This window comes from Myiozetetes cayanensis, unplaced genomic scaffold (assembly GCF_022539395.1).
Source record: "Myiozetetes cayanensis isolate MyiCay16 unplaced genomic scaffold, myiCay2020 scf4, whole genome shotgun sequence".
NCBI classification, from domain to species: domain Eukaryota; kingdom Metazoa; phylum Chordata; class Aves; order Passeriformes; family Tyrannidae; genus Myiozetetes; species Myiozetetes cayanensis.
In genome coordinates, this window is record NW_026087631.1 from 64,856,780 (window position 1) to 64,878,732 (window position 21,953).

General features: G+C 45.5%; 2 protein-coding genes across 5 annotated transcripts in view; both read right to left on the minus strand.

The window, feature by feature from the left end:
* Nucleotides 1-21,953, minus strand: part of TPGS2 (tubulin polyglutamylase complex subunit 2) — a 698,248-nt gene that overhangs the window by 204,721 nt on the left and 471,574 nt on the right. The window lies entirely within an intron of this gene.
* The window catches only part of UBAP1 (ubiquitin associated protein 1), a 34,481-nt gene continuing 14,416 nt past the window's right edge, over nucleotides 1,889-21,953 (minus strand). For 3 of the 4 annotated variants that reach the window (XM_050328811.1, XM_050328813.1, XM_050328812.1), the window contains exons 2-8: nucleotides 18,683-18,723; nucleotides 14,247-14,371; nucleotides 11,381-12,310; nucleotides 7,508-7,546; nucleotides 6,886-7,062; nucleotides 5,325-5,426; nucleotides 1,889-3,925 (exon numbers count right to left, since the gene is read on the minus strand). In XM_050328811.1, the coding sequence (XP_050184768.1) occupies nucleotides 3,785-3,925; nucleotides 5,325-5,426; nucleotides 6,886-7,062; nucleotides 7,508-7,546; nucleotides 11,381-12,310; nucleotides 14,247-14,371; nucleotides 18,683-18,716 (1,548 nt within the window). In that variant the 5' untranslated portion in view covers nucleotides 18,717-18,723 and the 3' untranslated portion in view covers nucleotides 1,889-3,784. The remainder of the gene's footprint in view (nucleotides 3,926-5,324; nucleotides 5,427-6,885; nucleotides 7,063-7,507; nucleotides 7,547-11,380; nucleotides 12,311-14,246; nucleotides 14,372-18,682; nucleotides 18,724-21,953) is intronic. The other variant, XM_050328814.1, reaches the window with a different exon arrangement.

Below are 21,953 nucleotides of genomic sequence, written 5' to 3' on the forward strand. Positions count from 1 at the left end.
TCGGTGTTTTCAGACAGTTGTGACAAGACAGATGCAAGACCAAAAATTTCCGTGAGCAGAGAGGCGAGTTAAATCAGCTGCCAGATTTGAGCAACCTGTGAATCCCATCTGGTCTACTGTGAAAAAAGCAAGTTTCATCTGGCAGATCTGAGCCCCAGAGCCAGTTCCCAGAGCTGGAACTATTTGCTCCCTTGAGGAATGGCCAGGGACACTGGGAAACAACAAGTAATCAAAATAACAGTAACACATAGTTTCCTGAGGTCTGATACAATCTTTTTTTAAACTGGAGTCATTCAGCCAGTTCAAAAGATTGTACCTTCCTAAATGTAATCTTTTATTATCAGTCTGTTCTCCAAATTTTATTTTCCCTACTGAATGTGAGACTTGATTAAAATTAAAAAAATAAGGCAGCCCTGGCTGTGGAAATCTGGCCAGTTGGCAATAGTATGGACATTCTTGAAGTGCTGCACTAGCAGGAGATACCAACGCTGGGCTCCTCAGGTGCAACAGAAACTACCAAAGGTGGTGTAACGTTTTCTCTCCATTTTTAGGATTATTACCAAGTTGCTGCACTTGTTCTTATGGGAAAATGTGCTAAATGAGCATTTTAGAAGTGTCATCCTCTTCCTGTTGTCTGATGTTCCACTGATAACTGATATGAAAGGTTTTCGGTTCAACTTGAGGAATGCATGTGAAAGTGTCCCTACAGCAGTCTAAGACACAAAGAGAGCTTGGCCATATACAATCAATTAACACAGCTAAATGGGTTCACTTTTGTACCAAGGTGCAACTAATGTTCATGGAAGAGGCTTGGTGCTTCATTTCAGTGGCAGACACAATTTAAAATAAAATTCAGTGTACTACAGAACTCAAGTAAAAACCATTCTGAAGGAAACGTGATCCAAGTGCCCATTTGACTGATTGCAGGAGATGAAGTGGGGTTGGGAGCTGGTAGAGATCCCCTTCTTACCCAGCATGTTGGTGTTTCAGAAGTGTGGCTGGCCTGACAAGCCTGGGCCAGCAGCAGAATGACCCTTTGCACGGCCAACACAGAGAGCTGCCCAGCCAGGAAAGCACCAACACAGGCTCGGCCCTGCTGGGCCAGGAGCCACAGGGCTGGGTGGAGAAACCCCTGGAGCATGGGGGCGTCACCCCTGCCTGACTGCAGGATCCCAGAAAGAAGTCACCCTCAAAACACTGAGCAGCAACCAAAGCAGCACCTCTGCTCCCACACCTCCAGCCACCACTTTTGGCTCTGCGTCTGCCCTTCTCCATAAGCCCTCCCAGCAGGAGCCCAGTCCTCAGTGCCTGGCAGAACCTCTGACAAAGTTACAGAAGTGCCAACTGCCAGGTAATAAATCAATCCAACCTGAGAACCCAAGGAAAAGCCCCAATGTCTCCAGTGTGACCAGGGGTTGCAGCCAATCCTCCTATGCAGCAGGGGAGACCCCAGCGCTGCTCCTGCCAGCAGGGCCTCTCCACATCTGCACTGAGCTGTGCCTTGACAGAGGAGAACAGAACTGAGTAAGTAGTGATGCACAGCACCCACCACACTGAAGTCTCATCACGCTGTGTCTCTTGTTACACATTCCTTCCCCTCCTTTAAGACACCAGGGTAATCCCCTCAGCACATGGTGTCTTCTCTGAGATGTCACCCCAGGAATACACTCCATGCCTTCAGCCACCCAGGGATGTGAGTCCAGAAACCTCACTGCCAAAACACGATCAACATCACAAGGGAAGAGTCAGGTGGGTTCAGCTCTCTGGAATGAGGAGACCACCCTCCCCGCCCTGCTCTCACCTCTACAACATCTCCATAGGCAGAGCGGTGGGGTTAAGAACCAGACCCCACAGGGAAAATGTGAAAAAATCACACACACTAACAGAACCCAAGAGATTATTTTATTCATAGGTTTGGTCTAAATAGTTGTTTCACTGGCAAGACTTCTTGCCTCTTCACGACTGTCTGGTACCAGATGGGCATTTTTTTGGGTATCAATTCTGAGAAAGCCAAACAAGCAATACAACTGACTGCTCCTAGCAGTGATGGTAAAGCAGTTTGAGTTTTGTTTTCCAGGTTTTCTGATTAATCAGCAACCCCATTTTCTCATTTCAAACTGTCACACTTCTCACCAGCTGCTGCACATCCTTCTCAGACAAGTTTTAATTTCAGCCCCACCACTAGAAGCTGGTGAAGTTCAACACCATGGGTTGCATGCAGGGCAACCTGCCCTGGTCCTCCTCATCCCTCTCCACATCTCCTGGATACTTGCCAGCTACATCCCACCTTGGCATCATTTTAAGTAAAGGTATGTAATTAATGCACTTGGGCACCTCAGAGAGAGCTCCAGGAGTGCACACTGGGCTCAAATTAGATATTCCGGTTACAGAAAGTTAACAACACCACGGAGATAAATGCCACCCCCTTCAGAGTCCTGAAGAGCTAAAGCCTCCTACTGAAAAGCCCACACCGAGGCAATGGGCTGGGCTGCTCTCGCCTGTGGAAGTCCAAAGCTCCAGCTCTAACGTGAGTTTGGATCCCTGCGCTTGGTTTTTGCCCCAAAGCAAAGCCCCAGAGAAGCACAGCACACTCCACCATCAGGATGTTCTGCCCAAGTTCTCACATGTGCCCGCAGCAGCAGGACCCAGCAAGTTGCCTGCTGGAGCCAAGGAGCACGAGAGATGGGAACCATGACACTGGGAGTTATATTGGAGGGTTTTATTAGTTCTTCCGCAGAATCAAAATATTTAGCAAATTAGAGATTCCTCAAGACTGCTGATACTTTATGTATTTAGAACTTGAACAATGTACAACGTAATACTTTGAACTATCAAAAACAACCCCAAACCTGATTTGTAGTACTAGATGTTATTATGTAATTCTATAGCAGTGTGAAAAATGGAACTAATGCAGTGAGTACATTTGTTTTAAAGAAAGTGCTTGAAAGAAACCTCCTGCATCACACTGAGTATTATTTATTTAAAACAAAAAGATAACTGATTTCCTAGCAGGGCATTGTCTTAAATATCCTACAAGCCTGGGGGATTAAGAATACTGAGCCCCAGCTCTCTGCCTTCACGTTAAAGAACCAACACAAGTTGCAGGTCCAGGTAGAGTTCACAGCTTACCTACTTCAAGGGAACTTACACACCACTGAGCCTTGGACACTCATGTCTGGCAGAAGTGTTGGATGCATGGTTAAAAAACAAAAACCAAGAGGACTAAACAAGGTTCTCTCTTTATGCATAGTGACAGTTTCTGAACCAGTGTTTTACTAAGTTACAGACTAGCTTTCAACCAAAAAATAAAACTCCATTGCACTAAAGGTCAACTTTAACCAGTTAATCTGGACTGTGACACAGTCAAGTAATTCAGTACAAGCAGACAAGACACCATAAAAGCAGCTTCAAAGAACCAAAGCATTCTAGTTTCAGAACCAACTTAATATTTCTTCTGTCCAACTTCAGTGCAACAGTGAGGGGGGAACCACTCCATCTCTACCTATGTACAATTCCAGTAGAGGCTGGGCAGTCTGAACTCTCCGTGGCTGAGCTGGAAAAAGGAAACTTAGGAAAGGACACTTTAAAAATTTAATTTAAGAAAGAAAGTTGGCCCTCAGTGGAAAGAGAAATGCTGGAGTGATGCACCAGGTGGGCTTGCTCAGTCACTCTCCCTTGTATGGAAAAAGCTGGACTCCTTCCCGCTGAGAGCAAGTCACACTGCATGTGAGGGTGGCGGGGCTGGTCCTGCTCCGTTGCACGCCGAGAATCCAGGAATGTGTTTTCAGCTGGCTCCTGCACGGGCCATTAGATCTTCCAAAGCGTTGTGTCGGTCGTTGTTATGTAATAATAAGACCTCCTTAATGTCTTTTAGTTCAAAGCCCATTTCTTTAAATTGACTCATTAGCTGGAGAAGTTCTGTGATCTGCAAGACAGACAAGCCCATTATTTGCAAGAGACAAGCGGATCAGTGCATGGTGGAGGTTTAGCACAGAGCCTGTCTTCAGCACCTGGGCATGCCATGGCTGTGGATTCCTCCTCCCCAGGCACAGCCTGTTCTGGCTCTGTTTGGGGAAACTCTGCTCACATCAGAGCTGGCAGAGCTCTGGGTGCAGGAGGCCATGGGGCCTCACCTTCAGTGCCCTCTGTTTGCTGTCCTTCATTTCCAAAATCCTCTTCAACAGTCTCACACTGTGGGAGTGTCTCTCTCCCAGAAGGAAATTTATCAGCCTGGCCCAATCTGGGCTCCCAAAAGTGCTGACTGGCACCCAGCTCTCCCATCCAGCAGCTCCTGCTGCACTGAATTTTTTTTAAAAATGGGAACAACACAGCAGCTCTTGCTATCAACTGGCTTCTCGGATCTAGGGCAAACTTGGGGGATTAGCACAAACCCCACTGTGTACATACAATACTACCAACGTCAACTGCAAATCCCCCCTGAGCTTTCAAAAAATAAAGTGGCAAGAAGCCAGTCAGCTGATCATTTTTATGAGCCCTCTGCCATTTACAGTGCCTCTGCTCCACTCAGGGGAAAGAAATCCCCAATGAGCAAGCAGTTTGAAATGGGCAATCAGGAGATTAACCATTTCCAATTTCAGGGTTGAGCCAGTAGCAAATGTGTTTCCTGAATTCAGTCACTTCCCATCTTCACAGCACTGTTCCTCTTCGCAAGCTCATCACTAGTTCAAGAAAGGCAGGAAGGCATACATATGTCTGGGGTGGGGGTTGGGTTGCACCTCTAAAGACTTCATGTAGTAACCTGGCACACAACAGGCTGGCAGACTTCAAAAGATCCTGCTGTCCTCTGCCCTGGCTACCTGCCCCTGCTGAACCTTCGGTGCTGGTAAAGCAGCCAGACAATGAACCAGACCCAAAACACATTTTCCAGCTTCTTTCAGAGCGAGCCCTAAACCAATCTGCCAAGCAGCCAGGCAAATGCATTCGTAAAAGGGAGAAAATCCAAGGCCAGGGCAGGCTGGCAGGGTTTGAAAGACAATTTTCTGCTGCTGAAGTTAACTGTCTCTGTCCCAAACCCTGCCCACAAGAGAACTCGGGGCATTCAGAACATTACGATCACAATAAGCAGGGTTTCAAAAAAATCCTGTCCTCATAAAAATGCTTGCAAGTGAGTAACAGAACAACACAGAGGAATTCCAATGCTTCAACAAATTCTAGCTTTATCAACACAAAGATGCCCTTTGGCAGTCAGTTTTGGAAACAAGGCAGCATTACCATGAAAGCCAGAATTACATCAGCCAGAGGAACTGCTGCTGGAATTCCCTGTCATGGCACATTCTCTGTTCCTGCACACACTGTACCCTCACCTTCTCCTCTGAACACTGGTGCATTTCCAAAGCTGCTTCAACAAGAAGTGGATCAAAGCCCTTCTCACAAAGCTGTCCATGTGCAAACAGGTAATCCAGCACCTGTGGGGAATGAAGACAAGAAACCAAGTTTGCAGCGTGGCGTTGGCAGTGCATGGTGAAATGGCACCTTTGCACGTGCAGAGGGGCTGAGCACGACTCCAACCCGGGACATCAGAGACAAAGTCCTTCTTAGGAGAGCTGAGACACTCTTTTAATAAGAGTGTCTCAATCTCTTGTGCAGAGAAAGCAGACGAGCCCTTCTGTCCTCCTGTGCTCTCCAACCAGCTCTGAACATCTTCCACTCCAGTCAAAGCACCCTCCAAAGTGCATCTTCAGCCCTCTGTGCCTCACGGCGGAGCAGAAGGCAGAAGTTTAAGTGTGCTTTTTATACTACATGTTATAAAAATGAAACTGTAGGTCCAGCAGTCAAGACATGTCAGCTTTCAGCTTCCTCTCAGACAGCCACAAGAGCTGATGCAGCCTGAAAGCAGCCAGCCTTTGGAGATCAGCTCAGCACACCGGGGAGTGAGCTGCAAACCCCAGCTCACACGCACAGAAACCACTGACACATTTCTTACCCGCCCTCAGCTTTGAGAGGTGCAGGGAACACCCAGGTGGGCAGTGCGAGGCATGCAAAAGAACACATCCTGCAAGTACAGCAGGATTTAAAATCACCCTCCTAAGGGACACTTTTTTCCATTTGATACCACAGTTCCCTCCAGTGCAGAGCTTAAGCCACTCTCGATGTGTATGGAAGGGGGCAGGAGATCAGCCCACCAAGCCAGAGTTCCTGAGACACTCCTGCCCAGGCACAATCCCGTGTAGCACAGAGGCTGCCAAGGGCCAGCACAGAGAGTCTGGCCATGCTCTCCCCCACTTAAAAGTGTTTGAAGTGGATCCAAGACCCAGAGCCACCCTCCACCCCGCAGCTTTAAGCTCAGTGACCTGGTTTTAGCAGGCATTTGAGGCAACACACACGAGGCAGGAAGCACCAGCACCAGGGTGCACACTGAAGTCGGTCAGTGGGGCCTTGCAGGAGCCTTTCAGGGCTGTCTCAGGCCTGCAGGGGCCAATCTCTCTACAATGAGAGACGTCAGCATCGTAAGCCCTCGTGCTCAGAACAAGGGAAGTAGGCTGTGTTTCTGCCACGTGGCACTAAGCATGGTGCAGTGCCGTGCTGAGCTTTCTTTGGATAGGTTTGTGGCTCCTGGGAAGACCCAGCCTCTGTCCCAGCTTCACACAGAGCCAAGGCCCATCTCAAGCTCAGCACAGCTCCAACGCAGCACCCACAGGAGTGGCCAACTCGAGCAGTCTCTCATCAGGAACAAGCACAAGCACTCTTCTCTTTGGTTTTGGGAGCCTCCAGTGCCAGGTGAGAACTCCTCCAGCAGCTGACTGCAGTCACTATAGGCTGTTAGAAGAACAGTTTTCCCCCCCTATCCATTGTGCAAATCCAGGATTGCTCCTCAGCAGAACCAGTGTCCAACGAAGCCTTTCTTTGTACTGCATGAGCTCTTACCTGGTCTATATTCTGTCCCTTCTTCTTCATGGCTCTCAGGACGTTCTCTGGTGAGTACCCCATGTTGACCACGGTCTCCACACACTGCCTCTCGCTGGGGGAGAGGCCCTGCTGCAGCTCCATCGTGCAGCTGCTGCTGCTGGGCACTTTAGACACTGGGAAGTTTTGGTGTGTTACCTGAAGGGGAAGACACAGAGGCTGAGGTGATGGTCATCTGCATCCCCACATCCTGTTCCTGGCTAATGCAGAACCAGGATACCCCATGTAATTAACACAAGAGGGTTTCTAGACTGCCCCTGGGAAGTTACACACTGTGAGGATGAAACAGAGCAGTGCACAAGGTCTGATTCCCACCACACTCTTTTAACCCTCAAAACAGCAGTGAACAACCCAGATGCTTCACAATAAACCCCCTCCTACTGGTGTGACCCAAACCTCTGAACACCCAACCCCTGCAACAGTGAAGGTCATGATACAGCCAACCCTCACACCTCAGAGAAGCGCAGAGATTGCTTCCCTCACCACAGGTTTACTCACTACCTATGATTTTCTGTACTCACAGGAACACTAGGACTGGAGATTATCATAAACATGATCCAGTGCAAGGTATCTGGGAACTTACCACAGGGATTTCTGTTTCCTTGTAGTCTGGGTGTACCTGCTGGACAACACACAAATAAAACAACTGTAAACATTATGCACCAGTGAGCAGAATTTGCCACAGCTGGGGGAGGAGGGTTTTATAGCGTACTCCACCACACCATGGAGACTCAAGGTCTCATCACTCTTCTGCACATGAGAGGTGAAGATCACACACCTCACATGCAGAAGTAGCTACAGAATAGCCACCTATATGTGTGTAGCTACAGAATAACCATCACGAGGATTTCTTCTCTCAGCACCCTACATACGGATTATGCTCCAAGCAGGATGCGTGTACTCTGGTAATAATTGTAAGCTTGTTTATTCTGTCACTGTAACAGCTGTGTGTTCACACAGCTCCGTGAAACACACTGGCTCCAGTTCAGCTCCTGACCAAGTGCTGCACAGCCTGAGTAACAGTGGGACTTCTGAAGTTGTTGCCTAGAGACTTCACTTTTTGAACATGGGAAGGGGGAAGAGAAAAATGCATCTCTTCTCTGCTCCCAAAGCACTGAACTCCACAGCAACACAGGAACAACGTGGCACACTGGCTAAAGAGAGCATGTGATTTTTCTGCCCAGCCCTCGGACCCGCTCCCAACACAGCAACACGGCTGGGTCATGTTCCTTCTGCTCCCTTTCCACAAAACCAGGCTGCCAGAGGGCACAGCCAACCCACCACTTTATAGGACTTTGCCCACGATAAGAGCAGTGCAAAGTGAGGCCTTGGGCCCACCAAATCTGCACATTTCAGTTCACACATTTACAGCTCCTGCATTTTAAACAGAATTAGAACAGGCTGCAAGAAATCACCGTGGACCAAAAACCGCAGTTTTTTGCATTTTTTAACACCTATTATGCCAACACAGATTGCTTGAAAGCTTGTCCACATCCTTCAGAAAGGCCTTCTCTGGGCCTAAACTGAACAACAGAAAGCCCTTGACAAAAAAAACCAGTTCTGACAAAATCTGCTAGGATTTTGGCAAATTCCATTTATTTCCAAAAAGACCCCAAACCACCACCAAGGTTTTGTTCTCCATTTCTGACCATTTTAATCGCCTGGGTAAGAATTTTTCTTCTATAAGACAAAGTCTAAGACATCATATTCACCCTGATGGAATGATGTACCCCGGGAAAAAAGCATTGGGATATGGGATACACTGAAATGTGGATCTGAAGAAGCCCTGAAATCAGCTGGTTGTCAGACTGAAGGATGGTGCTTAGTTGTTGATGCTGCAGCCAGGAAAACCAAAACTGCTTCTGACACCAGAGATTCAAGAATCTGGAAAAACCAAGTCCTGCTCCTCAATATACTTGAGTTTCATTTCAAACTATTGCCTTCACTAGCCTCCTTCTGCCAAAGCTCTGAAAATCAAACCAAAAAGTGAGGAGAGGGGACCACCACAGAACCTGTGCAGCCTCAGGGAAATGGAGAAACCACAAATTTGTTTCCATCCAAAAATTCCCAGACCCTATTCACTGGTAAAGCAAAAGCTCCAGTGGTAACTGCAAATTCAAAGCTACAATTTCTAGAGTCATGAGGAAAAAAAAATTATAAAGTCACTGTGGAATACACTGGGACACAAAATTGTCCTGAGGCTTCCTAAAAGGCTGGGGCCACAAAGATGCTCCAAGGGCTGGAGCACTTCTGCTATGGAGACAGGCTGAGAGAGCAGGGCTTGTTCAGCCTGGAAAAGGCTCTGGAGTGACCTTAGAGCACCTCCCAGTACCTAAAGGGGCTCCAAGGGAGCTGGAGTGGGACTTGTCTGGACGAGGAAAAGGGCACTGGCTTTAAACTGACACAGGGTAGGGTTAAATGGGATATTAGGAAGAAATCAGTCCCTGTGAGGGTGGTGAGGCCCCGTCACAGGGGCTGACAGGGCTGACCAGGGAAGCTGTGGATGCCCCAGCCTTGGGAGTGCTCAAGGCCAGGCTGGATGGGCCTCTGAGCAAGGTCTCAGGGGTCTAGGGGAAGGTGTCCCCGCCCCTGGCAAAGGACTGCAATAAGATGACCTTTAAGGTCCCTTCCAACCCAAACCACTGTAATGATTCTGTGAAGAAGGACAGGCTTATTCTACATTTGACCCTGATTTCCTTCTGTTTTTTTTTCATACTCTGAGGATTTTTGCTACATTTACTTCAACTCTTTTGTTGTATTTACTTCAGTTTTTTGCATCTCAGCTGTCATTTTCCAGTCACTGGGACTTTACTGTGGAAACATGAAACAAGTATAACCTGAAGTCTGGGAATTCAAACAGAAAGAACTAGTTCTGTCAGCATACCTCTTTTCTTGGTTTTGCTGCTTCCAAAGGAGATATAGTTTCAAATTAAGACCTTCACTACTTCTACTACCAACTCTCTTTCTTTGTCAGTTTGAATCTTCCCTGACAGCATTCTTGAGAATACACCTTCCCTCTTGGTCTTTTACAAATTTTAATCCAGCAGAAAGATTTTGAATAGTTAAGAGGGGAAATCTGGCCATCTTAATCCCCACCTACCTAGTTGTGATTTTTCATCTTAGTCCCCAGAGATGATGTGTGTCTCATAACTGAGGTTTCACCTCTGAGCTCCCCCCCGAACCATGCAATCACCTCTCCCACCTGTGACCTGCAGCAGTGAGCAGGTGCTCAGCACGCTGCTGCTCCTGCCAAAGTCCACAGTATTAAACTTGTTCTGGTCACCAGCAAACAGCTGATCTGCTGACAAACACACCACTGCCCAGAATGCTGTGTTTCACAGTTGTTAGTGCATTCACATAAGCCTGAAAAGAGGTGGGAGAACAACAGGAGAGGAGCAGCATGGTTTGCTTCAGAGCACATGGTATGACAAAAACCTACAGTGTGCCAGTAAAACCCCAGAACCACTGAAACACTGCTTATACTGGACAGAAGGAAAAAAGGCAGATTATTTGAGAACCAGCTAGAGGATTTGACTACCCAGTTTTCACTAGGCTTCATGTCCAGATCTGAGGTTCTTTATAAAAAAAAAGTCCACAAACTTTAACTGTAATCTCTGCTCTTATTCACAAAGAGACAAAAACAACAGCTGGTGTGAAGTTGGTGTCCTCAAAGTAACTTTAAAACTTGCAGCAAGACTGAGGAAATGAAGAGTCAATCCCCTGTCTCAGAGCTGGGCAGCAACCAACGGTGATGTTAAAAATACAAGATGACCTTCACAACTGGTTTTGGTCCCCACCAAGCAATCCTTTCACCCTCCTTCACAAGGAAGAGTGTGGATACCAGATTTCAAACCACCATAACTGTCTTCCTTTCAAAGACTGCATTTTAAAAGGATCTCGGGAAGCAAATTAAAAACAAAAAAATACACTTATTTCAATGCAGGTCAACCACAAGCACTTTTTTCTTCCCTGAATGACACAGTACATCTGTGTTTTTCAGTTTGTTATTACTGCTAGTCCTTGAGAAGTCTTCATTTCCCATTTTTTCCAGCAAATAAATAAGCAAACCGAAGAAGAAATCTGGAAGAGATCTGACTCAAAGCCTAACAGCACTTCAGAATCAGGACCATACACAAAAGATGCCTTATATACTTAGTTCAAAGGTGTGCAACTATCAACAACAAATGAGAGCTGAAAAGCTGAAAGGAAAATCACTACAATTAGCCTAAAAATACCAGATTTGGGGAAAAAATGCAGAGTAATAATCTGAGGTTCAGAACTGCCAGCGTGAAGACCTGCTGGAGTGATCAATCTGCCATGTAACTCAGGAGGATCTACAGGTCACTCCTAATAAATGAAGCTGCAGCCAAAGCCACAGGACAGTCTAGAGGGAAGATTTGCCTCTGCACCTCCACCTCTCCCCAGCAGCCCCAGCTCCCATCCACTGTACATTTACCGTAGTCGATGTGCTTTGAGATGATTCGTCTTCTGTACAAGCAGCTGGCGCGGCCAGGGAAGACAGCCTGGGTGAGAAGGGTGATGTCGATGTCTCCCTGGCACTGTCCTCACTTAGAGCAGAAACACCAACCCTGTGGAGTCCATTCAGTTCACTGGCTTTACTCTGAGCACAGGCCTGCAAAGAGCTGAGCAAAGTGCCATTGCGGAGACAGGTAGTGCTGTGGAAAGTGCTCGTGAGCTTTGATGACTTTTGATCACTCTCATCGGAGTCAAGCTTAGGAAAGGACAGGGATTTGATATTGCTCACTGAAGTGATAGGGGAAAGGGACACTTTGGAAGACAAGGACATCTTTTCACAGTTTCCCAACTGTGGTAAAGTGATAAAGCCATTGGGTTTGTGAAGGGGTTTGAAGTCCAACGTGGCCCTTTCTATGGATGCCAGAACTTCCTCATCTTGCAACACAGACTCAGACCCTCCTTTGGGCAAAGTATTATCTAACAGCTGGGCAACAATTGGCCCAGTAGTACCAACATGAATTTCAAGAATATTTTTTAATTCCTCCTTATCATCTATAGTTTTTAATTCCAGTTTGTCAAACGGGTCTTCTTCGCGTTCAAAATCAGCTGGGTTAAAATCTGCTTTTGGGCGAGGTGGACTGAGGACCTTTTGCTTCACAGAGCTGCTGTTGGCTGGCGTGGGAGTAAGGATATTATTGTGCTGCAGGCTGGCGAGGATGGGGTTGATAGGAGGAGGCATGGCTTCAGGGCAAGGTCCCTCTGAGAACCCCATCCTGGTGCTGTCCTCTGGAGCTGCTTTGGAGTTAGCTAGTGCCTCTTCTGCCTTGCGTTCAGCTTCCCTCTGGGCAGCCTGGATTTTTTTGATGTCTTCAGCCCACTCGATTGTTTTCTTTTCCAGTGAGAAGTCATACTGGATGGGGGTGGAGGGGAAAGGGGAAAAAAATTAATTTGTAAGGATCGTAGTTGCTAGTTCTAACAGCAACATAAGTTACCACAGAACAAGAGCTACGTGAGTTACCATGGACAGTCATCTCCTTCTCCCAGCATACAGATTAACAAAGCTGGCAGATACCACAAGTAGTTCATTTTGCCTCTGTCCACAAAACCTGGCTGCAATCTGGATTAGAATACCGTATTTTGCCTCCCTTCTGCATTTAGTTTTGCTTTAGAGCTACTGATCATCCCAAAATCGGTTTCGTAACTCTCCCACCTTCTCCCCCCAGGACTACAGATGTAACAAGGGGAAGCGTAACATGTTACTAGATGGACAATCGTTCCCCAACCTGGCACCACTGAACTACCTCCTGTCCCCAAGTTCCACAAGTCATTCAAGACTGCAGCAGAGTAACTGCCAATAAAGTATTACTCAGTTTCCCCTAAAAGATTCCTAAGGCACTTGATATTAAAGTTTTACACCCACTGGTTTAAGAGGTATTTGTATTTTCGCTCCAGTGCCCTGCCAGCCAAAGGGGATAATAATGGCTACAACAATGAAAACACCTTCCTTCAGCAGCAGGTTTTGCTGTAGTTACTGACAGGACAGGATTTCCACTTAACATTAGGTCATTCAGAGCCAGGTTAGCACAGAGAGGCATCTGTAAGCTACTGACTACCAGTGTACTGACCACTTAGTGCCTTAGTGTTAAAGGACAAAACTCTGCACAGCCTAAACCTATCTTTAAATAACCACAAATGCTCAGAGACACAGCCTAGGAGCCCAGTCCACAGGCAGGATAGACCTCAGACTCACAAAAAGTGTTAAGACAGCCTCAACAGGACAGTAGTACACACCTGAACAGGAGTACTTTCCCACTGGATTGCAAAGTCATATGAATTCCTAGTTCTAAAGGGCAACAAGCCAGCAAGGATTCATAGGCCTCTAGAGGCTTCTCACTATGTGTTGTGCCACATTCCATCCTGTAGCAGGCTCCAGTCTCCCTTCCCTGAGCTCTAGGGCTCCCAAGAGGTGTGATACACAATTTATCAGCAAGGGGACTTGGGAGAACAACACACAGGCAGAAGGACTGGGCACCACTACTCATTACACACTCTTTGGTATGTGGGCAGAGCTGTCACAGCTTTGTGTGGGTCTCTGGGGCTCTCCCACACCAGCTTAGCTGAGTGCAAACATGCCTACTAGGACAATCAGGTAATCACTTAATTGTTATAAGGAAAAAGGCCCCAGCAATCTGTCACAGACAGAGTGAAAACAATTATCAATTAGGACCAGTCAAGGAAAATCATGGATCTAAATAAGAAAACATAGTTCAATTAGATTTCCTGTATCACAACCTGCATTCGGAGATTAGGTTTTCAAGTTACCCTAAAGCAATTGATTTTATGCTACTAACAGTTTACTTTAACAGAAACATGCTCCTCAAGACAGGGAAGCCATCCATGTACCAAGCTGTAACCTGTCTGCCCCATAGAATTCCCTCTCAGAACTACACAGAACACAAGAACTGGAAATCATGCCATTGCACAGGCGTATCAGTTCTTAGCACTTTTGCTCTTAAAAATTATATTCAAACTTAGCAAGGGTAACATGTAAAACTTGCACAAAAACACTGTGCTTCGTCAAAGAGGATGCACTAAAATAACTGCTTAACAATACAAGCCTAGTGGCTTTTTAAGAAAACAACAAGTAGAAGCTTTCTGCATGACCTATCATATTTCTATCTTTCTATACAGTCTAACAACAGATCTTCTGCAAATACTGTCTGGCACATGAAGCGACACCACGGGACTGACATGACTCGTGAGTGAACTGTGACAAACTGCAATTTACAGCACCACATGTTGGGGCCAGGGGAGAAGAGAGCAGAGAGGCACAACACATCACTCACCTGGGCTTCTCTGACAAGCTGAGAAGAATCAGGTAGGCAGAAACCGATGGGTAATCCAACCTTCGCTGGGGTTTTGAACTTGTCTCCTATCTTAAAAGGGACATCATCAAGGTAACTGAAAGGCCCTAAAATCGGAAGCAGAAATTATATTAAAAAAATCCCCACAACTCGCAAGTTGAATGCTTTCAATTAAGGCTCACTATGCTGTGTTTGGGAGCTATTTTATCTCTGCTGCCACAACTGTGTCAGGTGACAGTACAAATAAAGTTTGAAGCTGTTTGGACTTCAATGCCCCAGTTTTGTTAGTGGAGTTTGTTTGGTTTTCCTAGATATTCTAGCCCACAAAAGGCAATACCCCTCACAGCACAACAATCCATCAGATTTTGAAGTCTGTGCACCCCATATCCTACTTTCCTGTGTGAGAAGACTATCCCTACACAACTGGATGCTGAAGCTCTCCTGAGCACTGTATTCTGTTATATCTCTAAGAAAAATAGCATCATCACTTTTTACCATATTCAAAACAGGTTTTGAAATGACCCAGCTTTAGAGTAGCTAAGACAAACTAAAATCCAGGTTTTGACATGCAAGTAGGAGGTAACATTCAGATAGAAGTGGTCACAAGGGCAAAGTGACAACCCAAAGACATTCCACTTTAACAAAAACACACTTGATACAGTGAAATATCAAGACTATTTAGCACAGCAATTCCAATTCTTGAAGCAAGGCAATCAAACTTGATCAGGTCCTACATCTGTCTTTTGTATCACTTACACCTGATATTTAAAAAATGTTTTAGAGTGACACTTTTCAGGCATCCTACAAACTCACAAGGCAAAAACCTCTTAAGCTCAGCTACCTCCACCAGACTATTGGTGTGTTTTCCTTGAGCTACTGTGAAGAACTATGAGAAAACCCACAGTATAAATTGCGCTCAGCTTTTTGATTAACTGAAAGTGATCTCTTGGATCACTGGTCTAAGCTTTGGGAATTACAGGTGAAGTTTCTGGTGTGTGTATCAAAAGTGCCTCTAGGCCTCCCTTGTAACTTCTCTTTGAGTGCTGCAGATAAAGAGAGACATCACTGGCAACAACTGAGAGGGTGTTCAACCCCTGGCTCAGTGAACTGTGACTTGCCATTTTTATCTGACCCATTTTCATACTCAGATGGCAGTTTAAGTGCTGTTTGTGTTCCCTCGCTGTCGACTCATCTACAAGGCAGCCACAGGCTCCCAGAGGCCGAGCAGCTTTCAAAAACAGGAACATCCTGTCAATTTGGAGTTACAGGTTTATGGGCTGTCATCACTTGAGCTCTCATGCCACGCACCGGAGGTGCTAGTCACGGAGTTTTTTCAAGACACAGGTGCTGTCTCCTGCACTTTGAAACCATCAGGATGAACAATTTACATCCCACCTGCACCTCCAGGACGAAAACACGCTCCAGGCACAGGATAACAGTATTTTCACTGATCCTTAGTGGGAATAACATGTTTAACATGCAACATGTCATCCAAATTGTATTTGAGCTGGCAATTTGAGAACCTGATACACCAAAGCATTTGTTTATACAGAAATAGCAACTGTGGCAGCCTCTGCACCAGGAGTGGTAACTCACGGCCAGGTCAGGGACAACCAGACCCCCCGACTATTGCTACGATGTTCTGCATAGTCCCACCGGCACAAGTCCTGTTCCAGGCCAGATGATCTGGGTGCAGCAGGATTGCCTCTCTGCATGGATCTAGCAGGCCAATTTGCTCAGTGTGCAAATACTTGTCTCATTAGACCTATTGACACTGTAAGTGGCAGACATCTCTCCTTGCACAAGTGCACCTAAAATAGACACCAGCCACAGAGGGTACAAGCCTGTGGTATTTACATAGTAACTCTCACTTTGCTCGGCAAATAAAAGAAACCTACAGGTTCCTAGATGGGCTGCACTTACGGATGCCAGCTTAACCTCAAAAGCTTGACCAAGGAGTAAAAGCCTTCTAGTTTCTCCCCAGTATACTGATATTTTAATAACCACTGCTATAACCTCATCTTGAATATAACTCTGCTACAAAACACACAAACACATATTAGGAACACATCGAGTGTTTCAGGACACTTGACGATAAAAAGTCTTTCTGAGGCAAAACACTGATACATGTAGTATTCAATTTCTTCCAGCCCATTCAGAACAGCACTAGTTTGGTGACACTGTTTCAACAGTCACATGTTCAAGTGCAACAATTTAAGTTTTTTTTCAAACTGTTATTTAATATGGTTGTTGGCCACTTCATCCCTTTATCAGTTAAAAGCACACTGAGGAATTTCTGTGAATAGCTCTGGCAAAGGTGTACCTGTCAGCCTGATCTCTGTGCTCTGTATTACATTCCTGGCCTAACAAATCACTACAAGAGTAGGATTCCTCTCCACTTTAGCATAAAGCAGAAGTTGCTGGTCGACCCATAGAAGTGCCCTTCAGTTTGGTAGCAAAATAGAAATTTCAGAGAAAAAAAATAGTTACCAGTTATGAATGGGGAACAGTTTTGAAACCATGTGGAACTGAGTTTTTGTGGTCACACAAACCACACTTACACAATTGTCAGAAATCAGAGTTAAAAGTTTTAAAATTCTATAGTGACAACGATAATACAGAAATATTATCATGCTGCACTTGGCATAACCCACACTTTTTGTGCAACAGATGAAAGCTGCATTTCTACATGCCAACAACTTAAGCTTGAATTTCCAATTTTTCAAAAAACAGGAGAGCACCTGAAGTTACGTGGTTAGGAATAGTTACAGGTGTATGATAAGAACACCCTTAAAGACAGGAAAAGGGCTCCTTTCTCTCCACTCACACTTTGTGCTCCCATCTTCATCTCCATTTGAACATGGTCCTGAGCAACCTGAGCTTTTTAAGCAGGGGGTTTGGACACTACAATCTGCAGATGTCCCTGCCAGCCTCAACCGCTCTGTGATCCAGCATCAGTCCTCTAACCTCTAATAAGTAGCTCAGCAATAAGCACAAGAGATACATCAACTATATTGACCAGTTTCATCAACCTGCCAGACACTGAGCTGAAGGCAGCTGTGGGACTAGATGCTTTACAGTTAGTAGGATTATTCTTAACAACCCTTTCAGAAGACTGAAGCAACTATGCTGCTGATTTCTTAGGACACCATTAAGCCAAGGAAGTTGCTCCACTGCTCCTTAGAAGGAGTACTGAGACAGCGCCGCTGGTCATCAGGAACAGAGGGCACACAGAAGAGTGGACAAGTTATCAAGGCAGCTCACAGCACCATTTGTCTGGGCCTTGTTATTTTGAAGCCAGGAGCATGTTCCAGCACACTGCACTGTTTTGGGAAATTTTTAAGACATGTTGAATTCTAGCTGTGGGCAGCATCTTTGCTCGTCCGGTTGGGCAAGCAGGAGAGAAAAATGAGAGCAGACACAGAAGACAAGCAGTTAGAGACTGCTTACAGATAACGAAGCAACTGCTGAAGGGCTGGCAGCTACCTAATGAGGAAATTAGTTGTCTTGCAGCAGGGTCACTGGGCCACAGCAAAGAAGACCATCTAAAAACTAAGTTTTGATAGGCTATTTTTATTAATCCCTAACCATGTACTTAAATGAGGCATTTCTTATTTTGGGTTTTAACTTCACACTTGCAAGACTACCTAAAAAGCTCAAGGGCAAATGGAATTCCCCAGGAACTTCTTATCTGAAAAATTAAAAATAAAGATCGTGGCTGAATTTCTAAATCAGAAGTTTTGACAACATGAAAAGTCACAATTACCAGTTTGAAGAAGCCACATTACATAAAAGAAACTGAACTGTAATGTTCCACAGAAATATTATTTGCACTCAAATTACAACTTATCTTCTGAAAACTATGCATATAAACAGGCAAATAACTTTCATGATACAAATCGTCTGCATGACTTTGCACATCTCATATATAGAAGATAAAAAAATATAGTCTCTTTCACCTGCCTTCTGAACCAGATTAGTCCATTTTAAGAAAGAAATTCATGGTTTACCAAAGACCAGGCACAGTTCAGTGAAAGCTTCACTTTCATTTCAACTTCTCACACAACTTCCACAGAAAGATGCTACAGCTCCAGCATCCACTTCAGCAAACATCAGAGCAGTCTCACAACTGCAGTTCAGCTTTGATTTTGAAGGGGGGTAAGTGGGATAAGAGGAAGGTACAATTCTGTCATGATGGAGCAGGTAATGGTCACAGTCTGAATTTCATTTCAATCAGAGAACAAGCACACACAGCATCAGCAAGCAACTGTTCCAGAAGGAAGCCAAGGCAGTTCATTCCTAACAAAAAAACTACTCAGTGGCTGAAGAGATTAGTGTACATGCACTCTCTAGGCTGGGACATCAGTCAGCAGTAGGATTTATCCTGGTGAAAAGACAAGGATGCCAATTTCACTTACCATGAGAGTCGGATCCCAACTTCTTAGAAGCCATTTAGAACCTGAAAAACATTTTAAAACAGCTTTAACGACTTCATATATGCAGCACAGATCAAGTCTGTGCTATTTCAGAGTCTTACCTCTAGGTTATGGAACACGTTGCAGACACCTAATGTGCCTGTTCCCAAGACAGACAAGTAAACTTATTTTATAGCCTTGAGAACCAACTGAGCACACAAATAACACAGCCCAGGGTCTGCCAATCTAAAGGGCAAAAAGAAACCAACCAAACCATAAAAAGCCAAACAAACCAGCAACCAGACACAACCTGGTTGATCAGGAAGACAGAGTTCCAGATCACAGCACTTGGAGGCCGCTCTCTCCCAGCCCCATGGAGCACACCCTGCTTCCCTTGGCATTAAGAATAGCTCTTCCTACTGGAAATACCACATTGATCCTCTTCAGTTTAATCCCTGCTGCTCTAAAACAGGATACTACCGTACTGGGCACACAAGTCAGTCAGCCAGCGAGGCACTTGTCTAGACACACTAGGTAATGCACAACACAGGCATAAGATAAATGGTATCATTAGGAAGATACTTTTGGATACACACAAGAAAACGCTGATAAAAAGAAGTCTCATCCACTGCCCACAGAATTTACTAAAAACTCATAAAATTTGGATGCAAGATGTTAAACATAGAGTGCCCAGGCAGCTTTTAAACACAAGATAGAATTATCTGCCTAATTAATTGTCAGCTAAATCCCAGTTCCAGGATGCTTATGGTATATTCAGTAACATAACTGATTCTTTTGCTGGATTAGAAGGAAATCACAAGATCTATCTCAAGACAACACACCATAATTCTTTGAATAACTGAATTTTTAAGTGATCCTTGTGACAATATGCATGACAAGGAATCAGAGCTGCCCTTTGTTCCAGAAGCCCTCCAGCTCATAGATGGAAATGCCCAACAGCTGGTCTTCAAAAACATGGAGCTCTCTGGTACATCCCCAGGGGCAGCAGAGCATGTGGGGCAGATCATCCCCCACTCAAGGACTCTTAGTCTCACTGTTTCCACTGCAGATTCCAACTGTAAATGTTACCTTAAAGGAAGGGAGTCATTAAGGTGAGGATTACACAGGCAGCTTAGCTATTTCCTTGCTGCTGCTGACAGGACTGGGAACAAGGAAGGCCAGTTACAAGCACTTTAGCAAAGTCCCTTTTGCTGTGCAAAGGTCCCTTTCAAGGTTATGTTGAAATCATCAGGAGAACCAGCCCTACTGGCTAACGGGAATTCAGCACAGGGCTAAGGCTAAAGCCGTACAAGGATCACCTGGGTGCAACCAGACTTCAAGAGGCAACAGACCATGGGGAAGTGAGTCATGCTGGGCAACTCCAGCTGCACCTTGGACATACAACCTGTGTGTCATCCCGTGTTTACCAGCCTCTTCTCAGCACTGGTATTACATCCAAAACTATTCCACGAAGCCAGAGAACTGGTTTTGGCACCTACTGGCAACTGCTTCTCAGAAGCAAACAAAACATTAAGGACTCAAAGATGGAAGGAAAGGGAGATGAAACAGTGCCAAACCTACCATCTCAGGAAGCATGTCAAGGACAAAGCCACCAGAGCACCCAGCAGAGCTGCATGTCAACCACTGGAGCTGAACAAGCTTTACTGGTCCCAGAGCCACAGAGGAAACCAGACTGCAGACAACAGCACAAGAAAGAGCTGCACTTTCAGACCCTGACCATGCTGCCAGACCAGCTGCTGTGTTGCTAGTTTCTCTAAGTGAGAGAAGCAATTAAGACATCAACTGGGTTTGTTATTATAAAAAATGCCAAGTGAAATCCTACAGCCTTCATGTGCCTCACCAGCCCTCCATATGCCACCGGACACTGTGGCACTGCCTGCAATCCCATACTGGGGCTGTCCACCACCCACTGAACTTGAGACAAAGCCTACACACACTTCTTTCTCAAATCCTTTCTTTGAGCTACTACCTCAGACTGAAGAGCATGTGGTCCTTTCTCCATACAGTTTAAGAACTTCCAATGAGAGGAAGCAACCTCCTCACTTTGCCAACCTAACTGACACAGGAGTTCTCAAAGCAGCACCAGTTACTACAGGTAACTGCTCCAGGGACATTGGTGGCAACGTGTACAAATCCCATCGAGCCAAAACTGCACATCTAACTTCCAGGGAGTTTTGCAGTAGCATATCCATCTGGAACTGCATCAAGTCTTAGCGTCAAAATACCCCACATAAGCAATATGTATCTTGCTTTTGTTGTCAATCCTGTAGTAAAATCCTGGTGCAGGCCTGGCATCTGCATGAACTTCAAGGTGCAGTGGGGAAAATGATTCCCCTGCCATATGGAACCCCTTATTTAAGTACAGAACTAGCTAAGGCACACCAACAGCAAGCTAGTCATGAAATGGACCATTTCCAGAGACAGTCACCCTTTAGATTCATGTAGCGTTTGAGATGATATCACACCAGCTCTTGCTGATGCACTGTGAGTGTGCACTTAAGACATCATTTCTGCAGAAGGCACTTGTCAGCAAACAGAATTGTTAACCACCACAAGCAGTAACACACAAACAGGCTTCCAGCCACATTTCATCACCCCTTTCCCAAAAAGGTTTAATCAAAATAGTATCTTGTGACTAATCAGATTTGATAGGCTATTCAGGGACCACTGTTACAAGCATCTTGGTGTTGCTCTGTCCTCCTGGCTGGGAAAAAAAGTACTTGCAGCCCATTAGAAGGTACTGATGTTGTTACTATCCTTCTGGGCATTACCTGAACATTCACTACACTGCACAGTAGAAATTTGCTTATTGTTGTTACCACTCATTTAGAAACTTAAAGGACCTGCTTCCAAAGCCTTACTCCAAACCAGATGATGGACAACTGCAGCCCTATCAATGTTCCCTTTCATCCCCAGTCTCCAGAACAGGATGCTCAAAGGCACCTGTGGTAACAGCATGCGGTGGCACAAATTTTGGCCTGGTGCTTTACTGCACGCTGTAAATTGGCAAAGGACCCACTCTACTGCACGTAAACTTTTTCAACACCTTTCCAGGCCTAGGGTAAACAGTTAGTTGTGTAATACTATAGAGTGTTCCTACTGACACCTCTCCTATAAATGGAGACCTCCTTAGCCACATTTCCTCATTCTTGGTTCTGGTCAACCCTCCAAAGAGAAGATCATGGCTACAAGTGCCTAAAAGTTATAAGCAGCTGAAGCAACCTGATGTGAACTCTCACGTTCCCACCTGTAT